General features: G+C 46.9%; 1 protein-coding gene across 1 annotated transcript in view; it reads left to right on the top strand.

Moving 5' to 3' along the window:
- PRKG1 (protein kinase cGMP-dependent 1) overlaps nt 1-26,882 on the top strand; it is a 316,479-nt gene that overhangs the window by 280,140 nt on the left and 9,457 nt on the right. The window contains exons 9-10 of the mRNA XM_029962597.1: nt 13,258-13,354; nt 24,197-24,336. Of these exons, the coding sequence (XP_029818457.1) occupies nt 13,258-13,354; nt 24,197-24,336 (237 nt within the window). The remainder of the gene's footprint in view (nt 1-13,257; nt 13,355-24,196; nt 24,337-26,882) is intronic.

Below are 26,882 nucleotides of genomic sequence, written 5' to 3'. Positions count from 1 at the left end.
TAGGTTGAATATCAGGAAGAAATTCTTTCCAGGGAGAGTGCTCAGCCATTGGAATGGGCTGCCCAGGGAAGGGGTGGATTCTCCATCCCTGGAGGTGTTTAAGGACAGACTGGATGTGGCATCAGTGCCATGGGCTGGGAAGCACAGCAGGGTTGGATCAAGGGTTGGACTTGATGATCTCAGAGGCCTTTTCCAACGTGGTTGATTCTCTGATTTTATGAACCTTTGTCATCTCCTACCAGAGTTGTTTTTTCCCAGGAAGAGGCCCCTACAACAGAACCCCATCCAGATCTGTGCTCCTTACCATCACTTTCCAGTACCTTTTCCAATCCAAAAAGGTGAATGAATGACCATTACCATGTGCTTATCCAGGATTTTTTCCTCTCACTGCGTTCCTACAGGATTTCAAGTGAAGGTATTATCTTGTCCCTTGGTCTCTTGAAGTCCTTGTGCAGTTTTTCACCTTGGGCTTTTGTTTGCTGGTTTTGGTGATTTAATATCCTTGACCAGCATTGCCATTTTATTTATTCCCCCCCCTTTTTCCAGTTCATCCCTAAAGATGTTGAGCAGGAAGGATTTGAGCACTGTTGGCCTCCATCCATTAGGAAAAACGAGCCATATATTACTATCTGCTGTTTCCTGGTTTTAACTGTTTTTTAATCAATGCACAGACCTTCCTTCTTATGTCATGGCAGCTTCATTTGTGTAACAGCCTTTCAAACCTTGTCAAAAGCCTTTGGGAAATCCAACTGTATCAAGCAGATCTCTCCTGCCTATGTGCCTGACAGCTCCTTCAAAGAACTCCAGTAGGCTTGGGAAGCCTCTTGGCTCTTCCCCAAAGAAGGCAGATTTACCCATGTGTCAAGGAATTCTGTTAGGACAGATGCTGGGCTTGATGGAGCACAGGGCTCTGGATCCCATCAGGAAGCCACTTCCACCCCTGGGCTGGTTCCCAACGGCGGTCGGTTCACCTGGAGTTCACACAGGGGCACTGGGTGAGGACCATCCGGTCCCGGAGACCCTTTGGTTGACTTGACACTTTAGTCAGTGGTGGTTCCCCTGGTGCTCCCCTGGGAAGGGAGATTGCAGGGGGAGGATCTCCCCAAGACCTTCCAGGTTGAACCCAGGGGTAAAAAGTGCACCGAGCTTTTCTCACATGGCTTTGTTCTCCTCGGTGAGCTCTTCCTGGAGCCTCTGGAGACCTTACAGCCTACAGGCTCCTGCTGCTGCTGTGATTGAGAAGGGGTTATTGTTTGGTTTTAAGCCTTTTGAAGTTGTTACTTGCTTTTTTTGCCTGTCTTATGGTGTTCTTCCCTTCAACTGGACAGGATTTGGTTCTTTTTTTCTTTCCTCTTAATGGATTTGTTTGAAACTACTTCCTGTTTGAAGGATGCCTTCTTGATTTTAATGTAGTGGCTCACCCTGCTGCTCAGTCACATTAACTTCCTTTTGACCTCTCCTGGATCCACAGTGAGAGTTGGGATGTTGGCTGTATCCAGATCCCCCCGTGCCACTGCTAAGATTGAATCCTCCTCTTCAACTTTTTTAGCTACTCCTGCAATTCCCTTCTTTGATTTGCTGAGTTCAAGAGTGGTGCTTCTATTTTGAACCTCTCTTCAGCCCTCCAGCCATGTTTGAGCTCAGCACATCCTGGTTTCTGTTAAAGGGAGGTTTGAAATGGGTCTGGCATCAACGTGGTTGTGGCTGCCCCATCCCTGGAAGTGTCCAAGGCCAGGTTGGACGGGGCTTGGAGCAACCTGGGCTGGTGGAAGGTGTCCCTGCCCATGGCAGGGGGTGGAATGAGATGATCTTTAAGGTCACAGCCACTCTTGCTCATCCTAATGGTCAGTGATCTCATCTTAATATTCTCCTTCCCTGGTTAGAATGGAATTTCCCTCTGCAGATGATCTGCATGACTTGCTAATTTGCTTTGATAACCTGATTTAACACAAGAAATTACTCTTTCCTTAGGACAGGTGTGGCCCTCCTGTTCCCAGCATCTCCTGTGGCTGCAGTTCTGGCATCCCAGCCATGGTCATGCCATGCCCCCATGCCATACCCTCGAGATTTACCCCTCCTAGTTCTCCTGTTGGTCATCCTTAGACCTTTCTGAGATGTTTGTGGGACTGCACATGCGCAGTTGTGTTGGTTTTTCTATCTCTCCAGGTTTTCTTCAAACTGACCCTTCTTTTTGATGCTTTTTCTCGACTTTTGCCACATCCTGGCCTTCATTATTTGTGTGGAGTTGTGAAGCTCTTTCTGCCTCTGCAGAATCTATCCCACAGCATGGCCTGAGATGCTGATTTTGCTTCCCAAAGCAATACTCACACAAGAAAGCAAAATCCTAACAGCTAAGCCCAATTAAAAGTGGGTTTGGCACAGGGAGATCCCGGGATGGGGTGGGTTATGTGGAACTCATCTCTTCCCACAGTTCCATCTGCCTGCCAGAGTGAACAAGTGGAGCGAGGAGCCTCGCTTTGTGCGCACACGTCCTTGCTTTGTAAGGAGAAACCTGCTTCCTGCCTGCTCCCACTTTTCCAGTAGGATTTGATGTAATATTCCCCTTCCTCCCCGCCTTCCTCTTCCATGTCACCTCTTTTTTTTTCCCAAGTTAATTAGGAGGAAACGTGCCAGATGCAACAACTCCCCCCAGCAGCGCTTGGAGCGCTCCCATGTTGGCCAAGGGAGGAAAAAACCTTGAGGGTTTTGCAGTGATGCTTTGGAAGGTTTTTAGGCTGGTGATCCCAAAGTAATTAGTAGCTCTCTCTGATGCTCTGTGGGCATTTTGAGGGAGCCACTGGATCAAGGGAACATCATTACCCAGCAATGCCTCCAGATCCTATCACACGTGGGTCTGCTTGGTAGTTTGGAAGGGGCTCCAGAAATGTTGAAGAGATGGAAAAGAAAAGGCCTGGGGAGATCTTAGAGAACCTTTCAGTGCCTAAATGGGATCCAAGAGAGCTGGAGAGGAACTTGGGACAAGGGGTGGAGGGACAGGACACAGGGAATGGCTTCCCACTGCCAGAGGGCAGGGAGAGATTGGATATTGGAAGCAATTCCTGGCTGTGAGGGTGGGGAGGCCCTGGCACAGGTTGCCCAGAGAAGCTGTGACTGCCCCTGGATCCCTGGAAGTGTCCAAGGCCAGGTTGGATGGGGCTTGGAGCAACCTGGGCTAGTGGGAGGTGTCCCTGCCCATGGCAGGGGGTGGGATGGGATGGGCTTTAAGGTCCCTTCCAACCCAACCCACTCTGGGATTCCATGAAATGCCCCTTGGCAGCCCTTGGGGAAGAGACACAAGTTCACTCAAGGTGAACCTCTACTTCTTAGAGCAGCTGTCAAGCTGGAAACCATCTAGCAGGGGGCTTTTTCCCAGAGGATGGGGCCTTTTGGAAAAAGAAACGAGGGCAAAACACGGACACAGCTCTGTGTGAACCCCTTGGGACTTGGACAAATGGGCAATAAGCAGCTAACACGGCGAGTTAGCCCAAGAAGTGTGTCCAACATCAGCAATATATCGATCTGTTCTCACTTTCTTTAAAAAATTTAAGAGGAGAAAGCTGCAACCAAGCGTTTGTTGCCATGGTGAGCCTTTCCTGGGCAGGCAACACAGTCCTGCCTTAAGGCTGGAGGCAAAAAAAGGGCTGTTTAGTGTTTACATGCTCAGATGAGCCCATTTGGGGTTCGTGGGATCTAATTAGCAGTTTGCAATTAGGTGGTGAGACTTTGTAAGGCAGAAGGGCAACGAGCAGAACTAACTGAGATTGGAGCAATTTCAGGCTGCAATTAGATCAGCCTTCCTTGGGATCTCATCTCCCTTCCTGAGGTTGTTCCACGGCTCTTCCCCAACAACTTTCCTTAAAAAAACAATTCTGGGGTTGTTCTGTGGTACCTTTGAACCCAGTTTGGAAGCTGGGATTTATTGTGCTTACCCATTTCCCTGGGCATTCACAGAGGCCTGGGTTTTCCTTGGTGTTTTCCAAAGGAAAAAAACACAGGGATCTGTAGGTATCACCTCAGAAGTCAATTGGAAAAATTAAAGAAAAAGCCCTTGATGTCTTGTCTTCCAAATAGACTTTATTGTCTACAGATCCAGACTGTTGAATTCAGAGCTGATGAGGAGAAGAGAGGGAATTCAGTGAATTGCCTCCTTCCTTGCCATAATACCATTTTTTTCCTTCCAAATTCTCCATGGGGATTTAACATCACCGTGGGAAGTTTAGTTTTCACTGACTTGGTGGAAGTCAGAACTTTAGAAGCTGGGATGTGAGTGCTACCACAGAAATCAGTATTACCCAGTACACCCAAACTGGAGCTGATTCAGCCTCTGGGGGTTTAAACCCAAATTTTATCTGAGTAGTGACCCACAGGAAGAATTATCTAGGAATTAATATGCTCTAGGCAAAAAGTCCTGGGCAGTCCTTCAATGAACTGTGTAAGAGCTGGAATATTTCAGCTGAATACCCTGAAAAAAATCACAATAAAACTCAGAAAAAAACCCACTACTGGCATGGAGACATCATGATATTGGGATATTTGTAAGGTGGGAGAGTAAACCAGGAGTTCCACTGGCATTGTGGTGATGCCACAGCCCAAGGCAAACTGGTAGGGAATTTTCTAATAAAAATTTTCCCTGAACTGTCGGGGAAATTGTTTACAGAAAGGTGTGATTTGAACATGGATTTGTCAGGGGGGAAAGGCTGTTGATAAAGAACATTTTGTATGATCTTTTGGATGCTTTTCCCCTTGGAGTAAAGTGGAGGTGTCAAGGTCTGAGTTCAGTGTTTGAGGTGCTGTGAGAAGTCAGGAGTTTGTTGAGCCTGGAATTTCAGGTCTTGGAGTTGGAAAAATGTCCTCATGTTTTATTTGCCCAGTCCCCAATGAGTTTCCCACCCAGGTAAAGCCAAAAGTGGCATCAGCAACTCTTTTGGGTTGGATCCCTCCCCTCTGAGCCACGGTGTGGTGTGATGAGACGTGACATGGCAGCAGTGAGGCAGCTTCTTTGCTCTCCATCTAAAAACTTCCAGAGTTAAAAAAAGATACAAGAAAAAAAGGGAGGGAAAAGAGAAGAAACAACCCCCATCCTTAAGCAATATCTTTTAATACTGCACAGGACAGGAAACACCACCAGAGGAAGGAATACTGCACATCCTCCCTCCGCCCCTTTTAATTAAAATGGATTAAAAGCTTGGGTTTGGAAGTCAGACTATTCTGTAGGGTGTCTTGTTTGAACTATTTCAGGACATTCTCAGCATTAGGACTATTACAAAAGTGCAAATGTTATTTTGGCCAGAGCTGAATCCAGGACTTCCCAGAGCAGGACCCTGAGAGAGTCCTGTTGGAAGCACCAGGGTGTTTTGTTAGAAGTCGAGGGAGAAACATGTGCATCTAGAAAACAAAAATAAGCATTTCCACAGTGACCTCCCACTGACTTCCAGTGAAAACCAGGGACCATGTTCCCTAAAAACCCTCCTGAGAACCTTGTGCCTTACTGAAATCACTCTGCTTTGTGTCTGCGCAGAGTTACCATCAGCTGGTATTTTCTATCCTGGTTTCTTTGGTTCTTCTCCCAAAATTTGGGCTTGTTTCTGGCACACCAGCATCGTGTGGATGTGCAGGAACAGGGTGCAGTCCAAGCACACCCACAGGGACACAAAACCCTGGTGTCTGCTCGAGCAAAGGGTTGGGTTTTGTGAGCTTGGGCCCACGGGAGCAGCCGTGGATTTTCAAGGGAATGAGGCACTGCCCTGTGTTACAAGAGGAGAGGATCCCATGGTGACAAAAAAAGGGTGAAATTTGGATTTGAAGGCATTTTCTCCTTACACATCCTGTCTCCAGAAACTCTGTCCACCCTCTGCAGTGCTGGGTGGGAGGCACTGAACCCAGCAAGCACAAGTTGTTTAATAAGCAATCACCAATCTCTTGGCACATTTAGGATTTCAGCAACACTCCAGAATTCAGGCTTCTGAAAGAGCCTGGATTATGGGAAGCACTTTCTGAGCTGGTTTGGCTGCAGTTGAGTGCATTCAGTTCCATTTCTGGGTGAAATTGGTCTCTGTGCAGCAGCAGGTCTTCAAAGCCCCATAATTCAAACAAATCTATTTGCTTAAGTCCAGGACCAGCTTGGGATGAGCACAGCTTAGTCTCTGAGCACAGCTTAGTCTGTGAGCACAGCTTAGTGTAACAGCACAATATCATGTTCCTGTTGCCAAGCTCTAATTGGAAAGTTATGTGCTTTTAAAACAGGGGGGGAGGAGGGGGAATAAAAAGTAACCTGTTAGTTTTTTAACTCTATGTTTTTAATTTCAGATCTCCTTCCCCTCCCAGAGGAAGTTAGAGATGCCATAGCTTTAATGTCTGGTTTAGCTGCCACTCAAATGTTCACTTTCTGTAAGAAAATCTAAACCAGGAGGTAATGCTATTTTCTCCTGATGTGAAAGGCATGAAAGGCAAGTACACTGCAAGCTGGAGTGATGGGGGGTCCCAGAGAAATTCCCACCCCTGACAACATGAACTGGAAAAGAAAGACAGCCTTTCTTTTCAGTGCAATGGTCTGTGCAGCTGGAGCTTTCAATCCCATTGTCACCACCAGCACATTGCTTTTCAAAATCCAAATAAAGTGGCTCTTGATTTGGATTTTCAGTTGAAGGTGTAAGACGTAGAAGGAAGTGGTAGCAGCTAAACCAGGAGTTAAAGCCACTGCATTGCTGACCTCAGAAGGATGGGCTGGAAGGAGGAGACCTGAACTCAGGAAAAGCTGGGTTATTAGCTCTCATACTTTCTCCCTGCAGCTCCATGTAGGTAGATCCATACACACCTTTCACTCTTTCAGTGGTGTTTGCAATTAGAAAAAATGCCAGAGTGGTTGATGAGCTTGAAGTTCTTCTTGATCTTCCTTGGGGCAGGGCAGCAAACCCTCATCTGCCTGTAAACCCTCTCTGACCGGTCGAGTTGGGTGGGTAACTGCACAGCATCCATCCCTCCAGGAATGGCTTGGCATTGGGATAGCAAAGACCAGGCAGAAATGACCTGTGGGCACACTAATGTGCCATCAGTCTGTGTGGAAGGGCAGAGAACCCCACTGGGATTTAGGGAATGGCTCCCTGGTTACCACCATTCAGGGCTGGGTGGGCAGCAGGATCCTTCAGGCCCATGGGAGCTGTCACAGTCATCTCATGCTGGTACTTTTATCTGACAGCTCACTGTCTCCCATCAGTGTTTTCCTGCTTTCCCTACCAATGGAGATGTCCTGGAATAATTTTGTCATCCCTGTGTTTGTGAACATGCTGTTTATTGCTAATAAATGGCAATAGTGTGACAGAGCCTGAAGTGAATTCAGCTTTTCTGTGACGTTCTGTGGTTGACAGTAAAGCAGGCAAAGAGCTGGGCCTTTCCTTGATACCTTTGGTGTCAAATGACAGCAGTTATGGAAAGGGATGCTGGGAATGTCACAGGTGCATTTGTGCATCACGAGGGAGATGGACATTGGGTCCCTGAGGAAGAAGCACAAGGCAGAGGCCTTTCCCATCCAGAGGGGTGGGATTTGGGAGATAGTTATTGCCTGCTCTCGCTGCCTGCTCTGCCTGAGGGTGATTTTGGGGTGAGCATCCCTCTTTCAGCTCATACAATTCCATGGGGGCCTGAGAGTGCTCTTCACCTTGAAGGGTCAGACCCCTGGAGAAGTCTGAGGAGCGTGTTAACAGGGGTTTGGGTTCACACCAACCCACCAGGGGTTTGGGTTCATACCCTCACTCATTTTGTTCTGCTGCAATGCTTTGCCAAGGGACCTCTCCCCCCTCAGAATGTCCTGACCCAAAGGATTGATACCTGCAGGGAATGACAGATAAGAAGGGTTTGCACATGGGGTGGGACCTCTGAGAGGATGAGTGGCAACACACCAGGAAGGAATACGGATTTGCTCTCAATGCCTCTCCAGAATTTGCTTTCAGGCATTCCCAGGCTCTGGATCTTGCTGGTTGTGTAAAATACAGTCGCTGTCCCTGCTTCTGTCTGTTGCCTGAGTGTGGCTAAATCTCCTGAGCCCCCTCACACAGGGTGAAGGTAAGGACCTCGTGTAGGCACGACACGAGGTGCTTTTTATTTTGCTTTCACCCATATGGCCATCCACAGACTTCCCCTTGCCCAAAATCGCTTGGGAACACGTGATCCTGGGCTTTTTGGAGCCATTGGAGCTGGTGGGAAGGGAAGGCATGGGAGCCCTGCCTCCATTTACTGCATCTGCTCCTCCTTCCATCGCTTTCTGACAACGAAGCCTCCTTGTTACATGAACTCGATCCATGTCCCTGCCACTTTTCATTCCCCTTTGGAATTGCATCTCTCTTAAGTCATGAATCCAATCCAGGAAGCCTCCCATGACTTCAGGGTGCCAGGCAGGCCGTGGGTACCATGGGCAGACTAGACCCAGGTGGGTCATTTCATCAGGATTAAAATATGTATCTTCAGAAGCAGGGAAAGAACAGCCACAAAACCGAAGATCTGGGGGAATTTTTGCTTTCATTTACACAGACTGATTTTTTTTTTTTTTTGTAAGTGCCACACCAGCTGAAGCAGCATTTCAATAGAATTTAGTTGGAAGTGTCCAAGGCCAGGTTAGATGGGGCTTGGAGCAACCTGGGCTAGTGGGAGGTGTCCCTGCCCATGGCAGGGGGTGGCACTGGGTGAGCTTTAAGGTCCCTTCCAACCCCAACCAGTCTGTGATTCTGTGCTTCTGTGATCCCTTAAGAATCTTGCTATATCTTAAGAACCATAAGGAGATGGACTCTTTTCTTTAGTGGACACAGAAATAAGGGGGGTTTTGGGCGGATTTCTCCCCCCCCCCCCCATTTGTGGCTCTCAGGCTCCTTTCAGGTGTGTCTTCTCACGGGCTGGGTCTGATCCTCACCAGCCAAGTGACGTTGTTGTAGTTGTCCCAGTCTTTGCAGAGATCCAGTGGTTCCCTCTGCAGCAGGACATGGCCTCAGCCATGGATATAAAGCTGACCAAAGAGCTGTTAAACAACCAGGTGTCTGTCATCGGGGAGGGCTCCGAAATTCGGGTTTTATCCACCCAAACTGTTCCTATCAGGGAGCTGGGGGTTGGTTCCCATTTGGTGGCAATTTCTGTCTGGTTGGCAGCATGCAGGTGGAAAGGAGCCAAGTTTGCTCTCAGGATGACAGTTTGCTAACAGATGTCTAATGTTTCCCAACACAGTTGGCTCATGTGATGGGAATCGTGAGCTAGTTTAGTAAAGCTGAGCAGTTGGATAATTGCAAACCTTTGCTCCTCACATGTTCTCATTTATCCCTTTTAGCTGCCTAGGTGAGATGGTTGTTTAATCATTTTTTTTTTGTTTTATTTGTGGTTCTGGGAGGAAAAGCTTGGGGTAGCTCTCGGAGCAATCACTGTGCTAGGAGGTGATGGCTCACTGAAATGGTTGGGAACCTCCAGCAGTGCAAGAAGCCACATGATTTCCTCTCCCCTTGTGCATAGCAGGCATTGCCCAAACGCTTGGGCCGTGGTTCCTGTGCTGCCATTCCAAAGAGATGGGACATGTGGGTGATGGTATTTACTCCTGAGCCCCCTGATCACTCAGGTTTCTTCCACGTGATGCCTCTCTGTGCCCAAGAGGAGCTGGAGCAAGGCAGCTCCTTAGGAGGATGTGTTTCCTTTGCAGGGAGAGAAAGAAGTGGTGTTGCCAAGGCCCAGCTCTTCCATGGGAGCACATGGATACCCCTCAGGGCAAGGTGGCTACAGAAAGCCACTGAGGCCTCAGTAGGTCCCTCTGTCATTCAGATTTGCAGGGAACCTTGGAGAAGAGCCTGAGGGGTTCTGCAGGATGCTCCTGTTTCACTTAGATCTGAATCCCTCTTTCCCTGTGCTGGTTCCTGATGTCCCACCTCTCCTGTCAGCCCCAGCTCTGCCAGCCTCTGTTTGCTGTAGGGTAGGTGACAAAACCCACTATCAATAAGCAAAAAAAAGAGTGCATTGGGAATTGATTCCTGGCCTCCCACGAGCTCTTGTGGGAATCGCAGCCTTCGTTTTTAAAAGGTCTTTATTAAAGCACCAACTTTTCCTTGGTTTTCCCATTTTTCCCAGGTATCTTTTCTTTTTGTGTGCTTCCAGCTATGATTCTCCTGGCATTTTGGCCTGTGAGCCAGCACAGTTACCAAAATATCCAGAGAAGGGTTCTCTCTTACTTACCCCTGATTCAGCTAGAGACACACAACCCCAGGAATCCCAGCCCAGGACATTCCAGCCTTTCCTCTGTGTCACTCCAGCACCTCACTGACCATGCCAGGAACGCTGATCCTGCCCTGGGCTTGCCCGAGGTGTCTTCCCAACACACCTGTCATTTATTAATTTAGGAACTAAATCACCAACTCTTCCAGAGGTCAGGAAAGCGTTTTCCCCCCTGGAAAGTTTGGGAACACCAGCACAAGGCTGCGGATTTAGAATAAAATTGATGGAAGTTTGGGGGTATTGCAGAGCTGTCTGGTCACAATCCTGTGCCACATGCTCTGAGATGGGAGCAGGGAGGTGGGACCAGATGCTCCACTGTGGTCCCTTCCAGCCTGACCCATCCTGTGACTATCCCAAGGATCCTCCTCAGTATCTTTATCCTGGTCCAGAACTGAATGTTTTCCTACAGACACACCAAAATTAACATTTCAACTATTCCTGTATTTCTTGGCACTGCCCTCCCAGTGCCTTGAAAGAGTCTCTTTACTTTTGGAGGTGATAAATATGCCATCACATATGTTTGTCCCTATAAATGTGTGGAGCGAGGAGCACACGCTGGAAAACCCTGGGAGTTTTAGGGAGCAGCAAACTCAGCTTAAGCAAGTTGGAGGACAGGAGGTGAATTCCTGTTCTAAATTTCAGGATAAGGATCATACCCCCCCAGTTTCTGATTTAGGAGATGGCAGGGGAATATTTGCATTTTGATCTTTCTGTTGGAGTTATTTATCCTTAAGCTTTGCAGGAGTGAAGTGCATAACAACTGTAAGTTTGTAGGAATTTGGTGTTAACCTGGACTTTGACCCTTGTAGGTGGGAATAAAACAGAATTCAGCTGGGGCTGTTGTTAGTAGGCATGAGAAGGGCTTGTTTGTTTGATTTTGCCCGTGTTTTGGTTTCACTGTTTATTTTGGGCATTTCTTTTGTGTTTTGGATGCTTGTGGCACCTCTGGAAAAACTGCATCCAATCTGTTTCATCTACCTGCGTGTACAAACTCCACCTGAGCAGAGAATTAGCCAAGAGATTTCCAAGAGCAATGATGAGAACGCTGCAAGTACATTTTCTAAGCAAAATAACACCTGAACCCCTCTTTTTACATGTTCCAGTGAAAACCCAGAAGCTTTCAGCTTGCACAGCCTGGTCTGGTGGAAGGTGTCCCTGCCCGTGGCAGGAAGGTTGGAACTAGATGGTCTTTAAGGTGCCTTCCAAGCCAACCCATTTTTTGCCTCCTGACCTGAAGTTTGGCTGTTGAAGGGGAATCTTCCGTGCTGGGAATTCACCTTCATAACAATTATAAATCGTTAAGGGTGTTTAACTGGTCTGTACCAGTGCTCTAATTTTTTATCCCGAAAATTAGAGCCGTCTCTTTGCTCTGTCACCCCTAAAACGACGTGTCTGCTGTGATTTAGAAGGGGATGTCTGAACATGTGGTGGATTCAGCGGAGGTGTTCTGGTGGCTGGTTTAATATGCAGCTCGTGAGGAGCACGGAGCGATCAATAACAAGGTTATCCCAAGTTCAGAGCAGGCTCTGCGCTCATTGGTTTCCAAAGTCGGATGCATCAGGAGCAAGGTCACCCAGGGGATCTGGTGACAGCATAAATAATAAAGCAGAGCTGAAGTAATTTGCTGACAGCACCACACCCCCCTCCCCGAGAGAAAATTGTGCTTTATTGCATCGGGTCTGGGGCTCGATGGCGAGACCTTTCGCATTTCTTGACACCGATTTTTCCCCTTTTCGCTTGAAAAATGATGGGTCTTTGCTCTCTGTCCCCCAGTGTCATTGGAGTTTTAAATAGACTAAGGAAGGTGGTTTGAAGGGAATCAGTCAGGAAATCAATTGCAAGCTGCTAATGAAATAGAGACAGGCCGTGACGGACAGGGGCCGTTCAAAAGCTGGCCGGGTGGATTTGTGTGTCCGTGGTTCCCACCGGGACGGTTTGTCACTCCGTTACCCTGCTCGAGTGAAGCCTCCAGGTGAAACAGGTGATTGTAGTCTGTTAATTGCTCAAATTAAGTCCTGCAAACCACCCAGCTGCCCCTGTACACCCTCCATGCCTCCCTCCATAATCCAGCCAACTCCCTTTTCCCATACAAGTCCGTGCTGCCACCGGCCAAAGGTCGGGCGCTCGCGGGGACTCTCCGGCAGCTGAATGTCACATTTTATTGAGAGGGTGGATCCTGTTCATCCATTTCCCCTCCGAGCCTTTTCTAAAAATAGCACGAACCTTAACAAGGAGCTATTTTGGAGGACTCGTGTTCATGGGGGTAGTCATGGGAAGCTTATTTTGGCAGGCTTGCATGTGTTTGATTTGCATGCTACCCCTGGTCAGGGGCTTTGGTGGACGCCTGTGGGAGCCAGTTGGACACGGGCTAAAGACAGGGAGCATCTGGATTTTGGAACCTGGGTTGGGACAGCTACTCCGAGTGAGTTTACAGGAGGAAAAGAAGGGAAGATATCCTCATAGGAATGTTGATATGTGACTGAAGTCATTCATTTCAGGCATTTGCACACCAGCCCACAGCTTATCGGATCTGATTTCATAAAACCTGGCTGTGATTTCTCTCCAGGGACCTTAATGATCTTGCCATTTCCAATAAACATTTATAGAAACTACTGCCGGCCTGTGGATAAGAGAAACTCCTATGAGAGACTTTTATCTTCCAAAAATACTCAAAGACACCAAAAAAAAAAACCAAACCAAAACCCAAAAAAACCAACCAAACCAGGCAGGAGAAGATCACCTGAAAATGCCCGGCGGGTGGCTGGAGCTGAATTGCAGTGCCAGGCGTTTGCTTTGTGGCCATGCCTAGGGGAGGTTTGCTATTCCCCCTTGGAAAACCGGAGCGAGGCTGGAACTGGGACCAGCAAAAGCCCATGAGCAAAAGCAAACCCTAAGAGCCCCGATGGCCACGCGGCAGGTAAAGGCTGCGCCCCCGCGCTGGCGCCGGGCGGGCGCGGTGGCACACGGTGCCCCTGGCTGCACCTCTAAGAAATTTCCCTTTTTTCGCCTCAAAACCTCCAGATACGAAGCCGAAGCTGCCTTCTTTGCCAACCTGAAGCTGGCCGACTTCAACATCATCGACACCCTGGGAGTCGGAGGCTTCGGCCGAGTGGAGCTGGTAGGTGACCTTTCTTCTTATTCCTGGCATCAGCCCTGTGTTGTGAGCCCTCTTTTTTCTTAATTACACCTGAATTATATGATGGGATGGTGTGTTTTCTAATGGGTGAAGAAAGATAAAGCGTGTTCCCCGAGAAGTAAAAAATGTACAAAGAAAGCTTTGCAGCAACGAGAAGAATTTATGTGGTGGGCTGAGAGAGATTAACACCAAGGTTGTGGGTTTGATCCCTGGATGGGCCACTCACTAAAGAAATGGATTCAAAGATCCTTATGGGTCCCTTCCAGCTCAGAATATTCAGTGATTTTCTCTCTAAGTGGTTCATGGCATTGATTTATGGCCTTTTAAAAACAACCTGTGTGGCTGTTGAGCACTGGGATTAAAAAGGCAACCTAAAATCTTAGCGGAGTAAAGGTACCACGTCGCTCCTAAGCAGTTTCTAATTCAGGTCTAGAGATAGTGCTTCTGACAGCTGTACATTCAGTGCCTGCACCGTGGCAAAACATCCCAGAAAGCTACTTCACTTGTTGCAGAACTGTAGAGAAAAGACAAAGTCTGAGCTTGCTTTTTGCTCTGTTAGATTTTGAGCTCTTTGTTGAGGCAAAGCCTGAGTGGCCCGTTTGTAACATCCCATCAATACAGAAACTGAGAATAGAAAGAGGGAGGTATTTTACACCACAGAGGAGCTTCTGACACCGGACACTGGCAGAATATGTCAGGAACTCCTGCAAGTTAGGGGCAGAAAAGGAGCAGAGTTACTGTTGCCATCACAAAATTTCAGGGAAAGCCCTGCTCTGGAGCCCTGTGGGAACCAAATGCACCTGTAGTGCTGGGAGATGGAAAATGGGCAAAATGAGGTGTTTTGGTGACTGTTTGGGAGGTGACCAGTAAATTCTGTGTTCAGAGCACAGCTCCCCTGGGATTTATTTCTGACTTTTCCTGGTTGGATGTCTATAAAGTCGTGCGGAGGAGAGAGTGTCTGGGAGAGTGTCGGTCCCTTCCTGGGGTTTGGGGTTTCCTTTGTTATTTGTTTGCTGTTAGCAACTGTTGTTTTGGAAGAGAGTCCCAAGAGCTCCCTCATTCCCTTTCCCTGCTCCTTCTGTAGTCATCAGCTGAGGATGCCTCAGAGCAGGAGTTTAATCCAGGTTGTGCCCTTTTGAAGTCCCTTCACCTTCATCTCAGCAGCCTCCAGGAAGCCCTGAACCTGCTGATGGCAAAAGCATTTCTATCACCTCATAGGGGTTTTCTTCAGGGGTGGGTGCCCCTCTGCTAACCAGGAAAATGCTGGTTCAGCTCATTTTTAGCTAATGCTGAATTGCACCCAGAAGGATAAAAGACATTTAAAAGTGCAGCTCGACGCTGCAGGTTTTATTGTTTTTCTTTACCACAGAGGGAAATGTTGTAAAACCAAGAAAATATTCTTTTTGTCAAAACAGAGCCTAAAATTGCTTCCACCTCCTCCATGAAAAACATGGGTTTATTATTTCAGGCTAAAAATGGAACGAAATGTAAAACACGGTGGAGGAATTGACTCTTTTATTGCCTGTGTGTGTTACAGGAGCCTGTTAGTGCAGGAATGTTCCTGGAAAACATTCACATTTTTGTGCTTTCCAAGAGTAAAATTGATGAAATAAGTACATTGCAAGGAGGAGGATTTTTATAGTGTGGGCAAGATCCCCCAGGATCATCCCCCATACCACTCAAGAGGGCAACTGGTGGTTGCTCTTCCTCATCCCTAACTGGACTTTGTAATTAACTTTTATCCAGGTTTCTCTTGAGGGCATAAACCATGCAGGGTTGGAGAGACCACAGTCTGCCCTGAAAATAATAGGAGTGGACTTTTTGGGATGCACCCACTATTTTTTGCAGCTCAGCTTCTCTGCTTTGGGTCAGTTGAGCATCTCCTGTGCTGGGCCCCGGGTGCCTCAGTAACACATGGGAATAGGGAGTGTCACCTCCTGTTCATGTCCTGCTTTGCAAAGGACAGGGATGTGGGTCAGGTGTCCCCAGCACTCACAAATCATCTCTCCTGGACTTTATTGCTCTTGTCTTTGGGCCTTAATTTCCTTTTCATTTAAGTCCTGTGCTCCCAATTGTCTGCCCCAGGTCAGTTCTTTTGGGTTTAGATCAAGATTATTTTTGACAGCTCTGAAATAAATACGTGGGAGTATCTGAACATATGGGATTAGAGCCATTACTGCCTTGAAATCAGTTTGTGTAGGTGGTGGCTGAGCACAGGTAAAATTCAGGTCCATGTCCTCTGGAAGGCACCCAGCTTGGCACATCCTGGGGCTGCAAAGGACCTGCAGATCCCATCCTGCAGCAGAGTCAGATATTCCTAACCACTGCTGATCAGTTTTCCCTGATTTCTTCTTGAAGTCTTTAGGGAAGGAGGTCCCCAGGAAGTTTTACTCCTAATATTTATTGTCTCCCTGCTGTAGCCCTACCTGGAAACACAAACACATACAGCTGGTGAGGTTGGGTTGGGTGGATTTGAAAACCATTATCACCTGAACCTGAAGAACTCTAAAGGAATAAATGTGCTTTTGAGCTTTACATCCTGAGCAGGGGCAGGACCCAGGGAATGGCTGGAGCTGTGCCAGGGCAGGGTTAGGTTGGATCTTAGGGAAAGGTTCTTCCTCCAGAGGGTGGTTGGGCACTGAACAGGCTTCAATTTGTAAAAACTGCTCTAAATTCCCTTCCTTTTCTCAAAAATCCTCCCAGCTCTCTCTGGCTTGATTTTAATAGTTGCAAAGTTACTAAAATTCTTCTTATTTTATAATGCAAGCCATTACTGCATGTTTTTTTATATGCTACACAGACCCCCTTGAAGTCTTTTTGGCTTGATGGGGACCACTAAAAGCAAAACCCCTTTATAATATGGAGATGAGTAAAGGCACACATGAAACCACACACATAAAGTTTCAGCCACATTTTATGGGGGCCATACAAGACCTTTTTTAAATGGACACTAGGACACTTTTCAGTTGTATTTGGGTTTTAAGAGGAATCTGGCCACAGATTTTGAAGTGCAATCAAATCTATTGCAGCCTCTAGCCCGTTTTGTAAACAAAGCCATTAGTGAATTAATTAGATGGCAATGAAAAGAAGCAGTGCAATTGTCTTCCTATGGCCTGACAGATGCAGAATTCAGATATTTATTAGTGGAAGTTTCCAATTGTATGTCCCAGCTGTTACAAAGCTCTTTCTATTAGAAAGGTCTGTTTTTGATTTGGAATCCCCTAATTTTTATTTTTAATTGTTAGGATTGACCTCTGGCTGTGCCAGGGGAGGCTCAGGTTGGCCAGGAGGAGGAATTTGTTGCTGGAAAGGGTGGTGAGGCCTTGGCAGGGGCTGCCCAGGGAGGTTTGGAGTGCCCATCCCTGGAGGTGTCCCAGGAAGGCCTGGCCGTGGCACTCAGTGCTCTGGGCTGGGGGACAAGGTGGGCATCGGGCACAGGGGGGACTCAGTGACCTTGGAGGGCTTTTCCAGCCTGAATGATTCTGGGATTCTGTGAATTCTTTGGCCTCCATCCTTTTGTGGGAATGGGCCTTTTTGGGTGCCATCAAGGGGAAGAAGTGGATTTAAGAGAGGGATTCAAGTAAATCCCACATTCATGTGACAACAAAACTGCTCCTCCTGAGCTCACACACAAAACGCTGGTTAGGATGATTTGTCTCTTTTTCCCTCATCCCTTCTCAATTTCTTGCAGCAGATTCCCTTCCTCAGGGTATGCAGGAGCTTCATTTCAGCCACCCAGTCAGGTGGGGCTGCACCACTGCAGAGCTGTTTTTTTGTAGCTGTTCCTGGATTTTGAACTCCTGTTGACATTCAGTGCATCCTTTGTTGATGGAAACATGTTCTCAAGGCCTGTCTCTTGATGGGAAGGGTCTTGTCAAAGTTTGGGAAGCTGAGATGTGTTCACAGCCCGTGAAACAGGGGCAGAGGCTGGATCAGGATATGAGCTGTACAGCCAGAGGCTGCAGCCCCTGTTGGAGGAAGGAATAAGCCATAAAAAGAGGTGCTATTTTGCAAAGAAAGCCAAAGTGGGGAGCAGAGCAGGGTCATTATGGGGTTTGATGGAGTTTGGGTCCATTTGATATTTTCAAGGCACCACAGCAGCGGGTTTTTCCATTGAGTCTCACATATTTTAGCCATATAACCCTTCTTCCACTGTTTGCTTTTTATGGGAATGATTTTATGCATGAAATCGTTGACATTCCTCACTGCTTTTTAGCCTTTTGCCTCTAGACGTTTTTGAAAGATAATATTTACCTCTGGGCTTTACAGGAAGACACACATTTGAATATATTTTCCCAGTGCCCTTTGCTCATAAAAAAACTTTGCTGTGTGTCTTGACAAGCACCGAGAACAAATTTTCAGCAGAGGGATCAAAATGTAGAATTGAAGGGGTTTAGCAGAGTTGATTATTTGATTAGAAGTTGTTAAACAGCCGAGATTTTCCAAGGATGGTGCTTTTTTTAGTGTGTGTTTCTAGAGTGTAGTTTTGCAATTTATTTCCCTGTAGAGTCTCAGAGCACTCCCGTTGTGATACAATATTTAGTGCTTTCCCAACCAGTGGAATCCAGACTTTTCCAAAGAAAATAAGGTCACTGTCGTGGACACTTTCCACCCTGATGCCCACTTGGAGTTCGTTCTGGATTCATCCTTCAAAACCTCAGCCTAGAGCTCGTCTTAAAGGCTTCAAATGAAGCCTCCATGATTTTTCTTTATATCTTATTATAGAATTACAGGATGGTTTGGGTTGGAAGGGACCTTAAAGCTCATCCAGTGCCACCCCCTGCCATGGGCAGGGACACCTCCCACTAGCCCAGGTTGCTCCAAGCCCTGTCCAACCTGGCCTTGGACACTTCCAGGGATCCAGGGCCAGCCACAACCTTTCCAAGCAACATCTTAGGTGTTTTTTTTTTAAGTCTGGACTGATTTTCCAGCCTAACCCAGACCCATCTCCCTGCCTGTTCCACTCACAGGTCACCCAAAATTAATGAGATGCTGAACATGGGGTAGGAAGGGAGAAGCACCATGTGCAGCTTGGCTGTAATTTGGATATGCAAATTATAATTTCTCTGTAAGGTTTAGATCAGGAGGGGGGCTGAATCTGGCCTGGATTTGGAAAGTTCCTTCAAAACCCTAATCTCAGGAGTTGTTAAGGTTGGAAAAGCCCTCCAAGGTCACCGAGTCCCCCCTGTGCCCGATGCCCACCTTGTCCCCCAGCCCAGAGCACTGAGTGCCACGGCCAGGCCTTCCTGGGACACCTCCAGGGATGGGCACTCCAAACCTCCCTGGGCAGCCCCTGCCAAGGCCTCACCACCCTTTCCAGGCAGAAATTCCTCCTCCTGGCCAACCTGAGCCTCCCCTGGCACAGCTGGAGGCTGTTCCCTCTCTTCCTGTCCCTTGTTCCCTGGCAGCAGAGCCCGACCCCCCCCCGGCTCCCCCCTCCTGTCAGGGACTTGCAGAGCCAGAAGGTCCCCCCTGAGCCTCCTTTTCTCCAGGCTGAGCCCCCCCAGCTCCCTCAGCTCCCTCATCTGAGTGACTCTCTGGACCCTACAGGAAAGTTCTGCCCTGCTGAGCACCACTATAGGCTTGGAGGAGGCACCAATATGAGCAAGACATTCTCTAAAAATCGAGAAACACTGGCAAGAAAGCAAGTTCTAAGGCAAAGAATCTTATTATGGGGGTTTCTCTTTCATCCAGGAAGAAGGTAAATATGTTTAGTGGGAAAAGCTTGCTGTCCTCTGTGGCTGGGGGCGGGAGAAGGCGCCGCTTTGTTCATGGAGCAGTTCAGCTGTCGGGATTAGCAGAGCTCAGCTTGCAAACGCTGCGCTCAGCAACAGCTGCTGCTATTTTTGGTGGTTTGAATGGATCTGGCTGGGAAAAAAGCAAGGACCTTGGGCATACCCAGCAAGCTGAAGCATTTGCAGCTCAGCTCCCGAGTGCTGCTGTAGAGTTGGTTGTTATTTAATGTGATGTGAAGATATCCAGGTTTCTGTCTGAATAATGCACGTGTGGTGAAATGCACAGCAAGCAAAAACCCCTGGGAAAAACAGCTTTGTCATTACAGAGGCTGTGCCCACACAGGGGGTTCAACAGGAGACATGGGCAGCAAGAAATCAGTTGGTGAGTCATGGACACAAGAGTTCCAGAAGAGTTGGTGTCCAGCTCCTACAGGTGTGTTTAGGGAAAAGCTTTACGTCTCCAGAGCGAATGGAATAGTTTGTACTTGCACAGCCTGTGTTCCCACAGAGCTGGGAGCCCTTGGAGAGCAGGAGAAAAGGCTCCTGAGCAAGGCTGTGGTGAGCAGGGTGTCCAGACTCAAATACAATCCTGGAATGGGTTGGGTTGGAAGGGACCTCAAAGCTCACCCAGTTCCACCCCCTGCCATGGGCAGGGACACCTTCCACTGTCCCAGGTTGCTCCAACCTGGCCTTGGACACTTCCAGGGATCCAGGGGGCAGCCACAGCCTCTGGGCAACCTGTGCCAGGGCCTCCCCACCCTCCCAGCCAGGAATTCCTTCCCACTATCCCACCTAACCCTGCTCTCTGGCAGTGGGAACCCACTCCCCCTTATCCTGCTGCTCCATGCTCTCGTAAATAGTCTGGAAGGTTCAGGCACCTCTTCATGGAAAATAAATCCTTCTGAGGGGGATTTTTCTGCACTCTGGGAAATATTTATTAACACTTCCAGTTCCTCAAGGTCAGTTGGAATTGTCTCAGTTCCTCTGTCACCAGAGCTGACCGTATGTAATACACATCTATGATTTATAGTAAACAGGGGCAGGGAGAGAGGAAGGGGAAGGAACATTCAGAGGTTTTGTTCTTTTTTTTCCATTGAGGCCTGGATTTTGTCTCATCAATGGCCATTTTCCAGAAAGTCTTAAAAAGCACCAAGGTGTAAAACCATAATTATTTGTACCTGAGTTATAACTGTTAAAAATGAACCAAAATCAGGCCTTGAGTGATTTTGGCTTCTGTGTGTTTTGGAAGGTGGGGAATTTTATAACCATAAAGCAAAGCAATGATTTTTGGAGTAGTTCCAGCCTGGGAGAATCCACCTCTGATCCTATGAAACAAGGACATGGAAAAGCAGAGAGGTTGACTCTCTCCTTTTTCATTTGTCATCATCACAGAATCATGGAATGGTTGGGGTTGGATGGGACTTTTGAGAACATCTCATTCCAACTTCCTGCCATGGGCAGGGACACCTTCTACTATATATATGTGTGTGTGTGTGTATATATATATAAAAATATTTTTATTTTATATAGAAAATATATAACATATAAACATATACATAAATAACATAATATATAACATAATATGTAACAATATATAACAAAATATATTACATATAAACATATATATATAAAATATATGTTTTGTATTAATTTTATATCTTTGGGCAAAATAGAAACAATTCTATTTTGCTTCTACAATTGTCTTCTTTAGGTGCAAGTAACATTCCTGCTGTTGTTTTTCCACTGGGATGCAGTTCATTGCCTACATTAGAATCCTGCAGAATGACCCAATCTAAATAATTTGACCCCTTCTCTGGTTTTGGACATCACCTATTTAAGATGGTGTTTTGACTTTAACTACACTCCCTATTTATTGGATTTTTCTTGTGTTTGGGAGCGAAAATGTATTCCTATTTCACATCAGAAAGGGTTTGTATCCTCCTCTGGGGGGTTCATGAGTGAGAGCTGAGCTGGGCAGCGAGGGTGGCTCCTCTCCTCTCCCCATGGAAAACAGCACACTTGGCCATCTCCTGCAGGATTTGGGGGGGTTGTGGTGGATTTTCTTTGGGAGGCTGAGCTTGCTGCCCAACTGAGCCGAGCCCCAAAGTCCTTGTGGATTCTGTGGTCAGTCCTGTTTGGTTGGGCTTTTTTAAAATAAAAAGTCCAGATGACTCCTAGGTAATTCTGAACTGAGATTGAGGTTAGACATGGAGGGGGTTTTTTGTATCAACTAACACAAGCTTAATATTAAAAGCTATTCTTTGTAAGAATGATAGAAATGGCCTGGAGTTCCCCAGATTTGCATCATAAAAATAGTCCTCACAGTCACCTCATTTGGCAGAAACACCAAAGCAGGGAGAGGACTCAGGAGTGCTGGAGAAGTAGAAGACTACAGGGCTCATTTTCCAGGTGGACAATCCTAAATTTGAGCCTTAAATTCCGTACCTGGCCAGCTTGTTTTGGTGCCTCAACAAGTTTAATGCAAATTAAGCCCCCCCCCCAGTCTCAAATTCCAGCAAACCCTCTGCCTTCTGAAGGAGTGGGAATGGAAAATGGATCTAAATTCTCCAGTGGCATTAGGTCAAAGTCTTGCATTAGCTAATTGCAGCTGCCTGGCTGTTCTATATTTAAACATTTGTGGCAGTGGTAACATCATCAAACACCCAACAAAACCACTGCCTGCTACTTCCTCATGGAAATTTCCTTCCCTGGACTTACTTTAAAGCCGTGTGTGAAAGCTGGTTATTTCCCCAAACTCTCTATCTCTGAAAAAAAATAGTAATGAAATGAAAGAAATAGCCCTTTTCATAAAAATTAGGTAGTCAGAATCCATAGGATTAAATAACAGAAGGGGTTTATTCATAGCACTCTTTATTCTCTAATTTTGGAATTTATTTCATCTGAGCCTCCACCGGGTTTTGGTGTTTATTTTTTACACTGATTAACATTAGAAAAAAATAGGAATTTGTGTTTCAAAAAGTTCAGAGTGTTTTTTTATGTGTCGTGTCCAAATCAACCAAGAAATGTTCATTTTTGCTGCTGGAGCTGCTTTCTTGGTTCCACTGTTGGTTGTTATTTGTCTGTGGCCAAGCTGATGTTAAAAAATACGGGCTGGAAGAGAACAAATCTACCCTGGAGCATCTGAGAGGGATTTGCATGGATTTTGGGGTGGAATAATTTGGGTGGCAGCTGATAGTGCTTGTCCATCAGCACATGGAAGGTCTGATGGGAAGCCAAGAAATCCAGATTGCCATCGAGAGCAAGAGGGGTGAGTTCTCCAGAAGTAAATGCTTAGTCCTGCTAAACCTTCATTATTTTTTTGCAAGTTTTGGTGAATTCTTCTCAGCCCAGAGTTTACCTTAATTTTCATCCCCCATGTGTCACCTCCCTGGTTTGTTTTAGGTGGGAAAATATCAAACCATTTCATTCCAACAGTTAAAATAAAGCCCATGTGTCATTTGTTCAAAATGAAACATCAAAAAAATATATAAAACCCAAACTCTAACCCCAAACCAAAAATCCTTTTATCACTTTCAGTGATAAAGTGCAGAATTTTTCTGTTTTGAGCCATGGTTGCCCCAGCTCAATAAATACCAGGGCAGCAGAGATGAGGGAAAGTGTTTTGGTTTATTTTGTGTGGATTGTTTAGGTCTTTGTGCCTCGTCTCCCTGAAGCTGAAATGGCAAACCTGGGCTTCCAGGCAAAGATGATGATTAGAAGTGTGAAAAGGGAAGTTTCATGTGGGCTTGGAAATGCTTGTGGCTGTAGGAAAACCAGGAGCCACAAATCTGGCCTCAGTATGTACGAATATATGTGTGTTTGTATGCATAAATATGGATAAAAAAGAGTTTATTGATGAAAAGTTTGGCCATGGATGGGTGGACCCTTGTTTATTAGGGTGGTGGAATTGTCTTTGCCACCTGAGAACCAATCTTTTGGGGTTGGTTTCCTTAAGCTCTGGGTGTCCTTGTGGACATCAGGGTCCCAGGTGGATCTCTGCCAAAGAGGGAATGCTGAGGGAATTGTGTTTTCCCTGATCCATGATGTGGACAAAGAAGATGAACCAGAAACTGTTCAGGGTTATGGTGGGAGGGCTGGGAAAAGGGTGGTGGAAGGTTTGGACAATGCCCTCAGGCACAGGGTGGGATTGTTGGGGTGTCCTGGGCAGGAGCAGGAGCTGGATTGGATGATCCCTGGGGGTCCTTCCAACTGAGGACATTCCGTGATCCTGTGAAGGTGCCACGTCTCGTACAACCCACATTTCTCTTACCAAAACTGCATAAAAACAGATATTATACTAAATAAACCGGGATTGCATGACTGTTGTCTCCTAACCTAAAAGGCAGGTTGGGTTTCTGGTGGGAATCAATGACAGACAAGCTGCTTCCCTGCTGGCAGAAGCCAAATTCTGACAAGGAAACCAAAATAGAAGTTACCAGATGGCACCTCTTACTATAAGAGGGGAAAAGCATTTAACTGGCAACGTTATTGTGAGTGGCTGTCAGGGGAATTCAGCAAATTAGGAGGCCTGGTAGGTCAGTGATGAGGTTCCTTTCTCCTTTGGAGGGTTGGCCACCATCCAGCCAGCTCTGGGAGAGGTACCTGTCCCTGGGAGTGGCTCAGGGTGCAGGAGTTGCCAGGGCTACACCAGCAAACAAGCAAACAGCCCCTGCCAACCTCGTCAGGGCAGTCAGGCTAAAAATAGGCTGTGGAGGCTTAAGGTTAAAAGTAAAGTCGTGCCCGGGCAGTGCTGTTGAAAAGCCAGGTCTGCTCATCCTCTGCCAACATCCAAGGACTGCTGTTCCCTGCCAGAGCCAGTTCTGATTGGCTGTGGGAAAAGGCTCTGGATGTTAACTAGCAACAATCTCCTGACCAACAGTTGGCTTCCCCCTAAAAATGGGGCGTTTTAGGAATGGCTTTAGCAGTAAGCCGGGTCTTTAGAAAGACCGGGTTCGTCCCAAAGCGGAGCTGATGGCTGAGAGGTGAGGCGGGTTGGGTGGTGGGGTTGCTGGGAGGTAGGGTGGGTCCCCAGGCAGCTGGACTCCCGTGTGCCCTGTTTCTGAGCCTGGTGTTCCCTGCTGTGCCCCAGGTCCAGCTGAAGAGCGAGGAGTCGAAGACGTTCGCCATGAAGATCCTGAAGAAGCGTCACATCGTGGACACGCGGCAGCAGGAGCACATCCGCTCCGAGAAGCAGATCATGCAGAGTGCCCACTCCGACTTCATCGTCAGGTACCACCCCCCTGCCTCACAGGCCACCCCAGCCTTCCCTGGAACCACACAGGGATAGCCCAGCCAGCACCCAAAACCCCTCAGCCTCAGCTTCCCTGCCGGGGACTGTCCATAAAGTGCCTGGAATAAGGTTTTCTCCAGGCAAATGTGGGATTATTCCTCCCAAGGGGGATGTCCACCCAAGCCTGAACTTTACTCAGGTCTTTACTGGGTTGTGTGCTGTGCTCAGGGGGCTTTGTGGCTCCTGGAGCAGCTGCACCCCCAGCAGCCTGGGCAGAACTCGCTGGTGCTGGTGGGGGATGCTCCATGTCCGTGTATCCCAGAATAGTTTGGGTTGGAAGGGACCTTAAAGCTCATCTCATCCCACCCCCTGCCATGGGCAGGGACACCTCCCACTAGCCCAGGTTGCTCCAAGCCCTGTGCAACCTGGCCTTGGACACTTCCAGGGATCCAGGGGCAGCCACAGCTTCTCTGGGCAACCTGTCCCCCCTCACAGGGGAGAATCCCTGTCCCAACCCTAAGCAGATGTGGTTCTTCAGGGAATGAAATCAGGTGCCAGGCATTTTTGGTTGTTGTTCCCTGGCTCCTCAAGGACTGGGAGTGTCTGTCAGCAGGAAGGAGAGCTCAGGGTAAGAGCAGTGGGTGGTGAGGAGCTCTGGTGTGTCACTGAGCTGGACCCACCTGAAAGGGCACCTAAGCCAAGGGTTCTTCATCCCACCCTCAGAGATGCCTCAAACACTTGCCTTTTGCTGGAGGAGCTCAAACCCACTCCCAGAAATTGCCCCAGACAAAGCCCTGGATGAATGCAGAGGGAAGCACGTGGTACCCATCGGTCACTGAGGGGGGGTTTCCTTCCCGGGCTGATCCCTGGGATTCCCCCAGAGCCCATGGCTTCAGCTCTGATTCATGGGGGACAACTGCAGGGTGACACCCTTTGGGCTCTGGTGTTGGATTCCCAAACATGCTCCCGTTCCCTAGAGCCAAACACACCCCGGGGCTATTTCAGCCTCTGGGTTGATTTTCGGAAGCCTGAGCTGTGTCGGGGTGGGGATGGAAAGGAAGGTGTCCAAGCAGAGGGACAGTTGCCACCATTGCCAGAAATACCCTTCCTAAATAAAGCCTGAGCCTGCAAAGGTTTCCTAATGGAGCCACTGATCTTCATGGCTAATAAATGAAATCCTCCTTCATTCCCACTTCTCACCCTTTCAGCAGGCAAGGAAAACAAGGAGGTGTCAGCTGGAGGTCTTCTCTTCCCATATCCTGCAGGAACAACCCTCCCTGAACTATATTTAATGCCCCATGGAAACCCTTCACTGGGAAGGGATCTTCTAAGTCATAAAGTCCAACCTTTTCCTCTTGCTAAAAAAATATCTGGTTTATCAAACTCAGTGTCTGCTTTTCCCCCTCACTCCTCCTTTTGCACATCCAGGGGGACTTGAAGTTGTCCTGCGATTTTTATCCCAAAATTCTTTGCAACCTGCTTATTCCCCTTCTTGGGCCAGGTGGGATCATATTTTTCCAGGTGCTGTGGGCTCAAATTTGAACACCTCAGTAGATTAATTGAGTTTGGAGATAGTGGGTGAAAGGGGGGTTTAAAATGATCTTGGAGCAAGGACATCAGGAATACCAAAACAGGAAAGACAAAATTCCCAGAGAACTTGACTGTTTTCCTAATTCATCATGAGGCTGTTCATTAAAAAATCTTTGATGAACAGGTTCTGTTTGGTTATGAAAATGTATTAAACCAGAAGAGGCCAAGCAGCACTAAATAAAATTGACTCGTAGATAAACCCAAATACTGAGGTGAGTAAGGAAATAAATAATAAAACATATAAATAAAATAAATAAAAAAGGCATTCAGATATGGTGACATTTACAACTGGAGGCTGTTTAATCTGCCCATATAATGCCCTTTCATCCTGCATAAACTTTAGGCTTCCATGACAGTTGATAAATAATATTTGATTATTTTTTCATCTGCACATTTTAGGCCAGATTTGATGCCCAGAAAATTTTCTGCCAAGCAGGTCTTTCTTAGCTAGAGCAAGTCTTTGAGCAGCATTTAAATTACCAAGCAATTAAAAATACGTGGTTACTCACATTTTGGATTCTTGAAGGGTTCTGTAAACCTTCATGTAGATGAAATGTTTATTAAGATAAGTTATATTTTGGCCAACTGGCAAGAAGTAAGTGTGGTTTTTTGGTTTTTTTTTGTTAAACCCATAAATTTTAACCTTATGTAATGCTCAGTTATAGCTGACCTTTGATTTTTTATATATATACATATATATATATTCACACACACAGGATACATGTATAATATGTGATATATAATGTGTGTCCTGTATAATATATATTTTTATATATATACATATATATATATACACACAGGATACATATATAATATGTGATATATAATGTGTATTCTGTATAATATATACAGAATACATATATATAATATACAGAATTACATATAATGGTCATGTTATAACTGAGGTTTTCAATGTCAACACAGAGCAAGGAGATAATAATATAAAATAACAATA

This window comes from Manacus vitellinus, unplaced genomic scaffold (assembly GCF_001715985.3).
Source record: "Manacus vitellinus isolate BGI_N305 unplaced genomic scaffold, ASM171598v3 scaffold_48_pilon, whole genome shotgun sequence".
Classification (NCBI taxonomy): Eukaryota; Metazoa; Chordata; class Aves; order Passeriformes; family Pipridae; genus Manacus; species Manacus vitellinus.
This window is presented reverse-complemented; position numbering and strand designations above follow the sequence as displayed.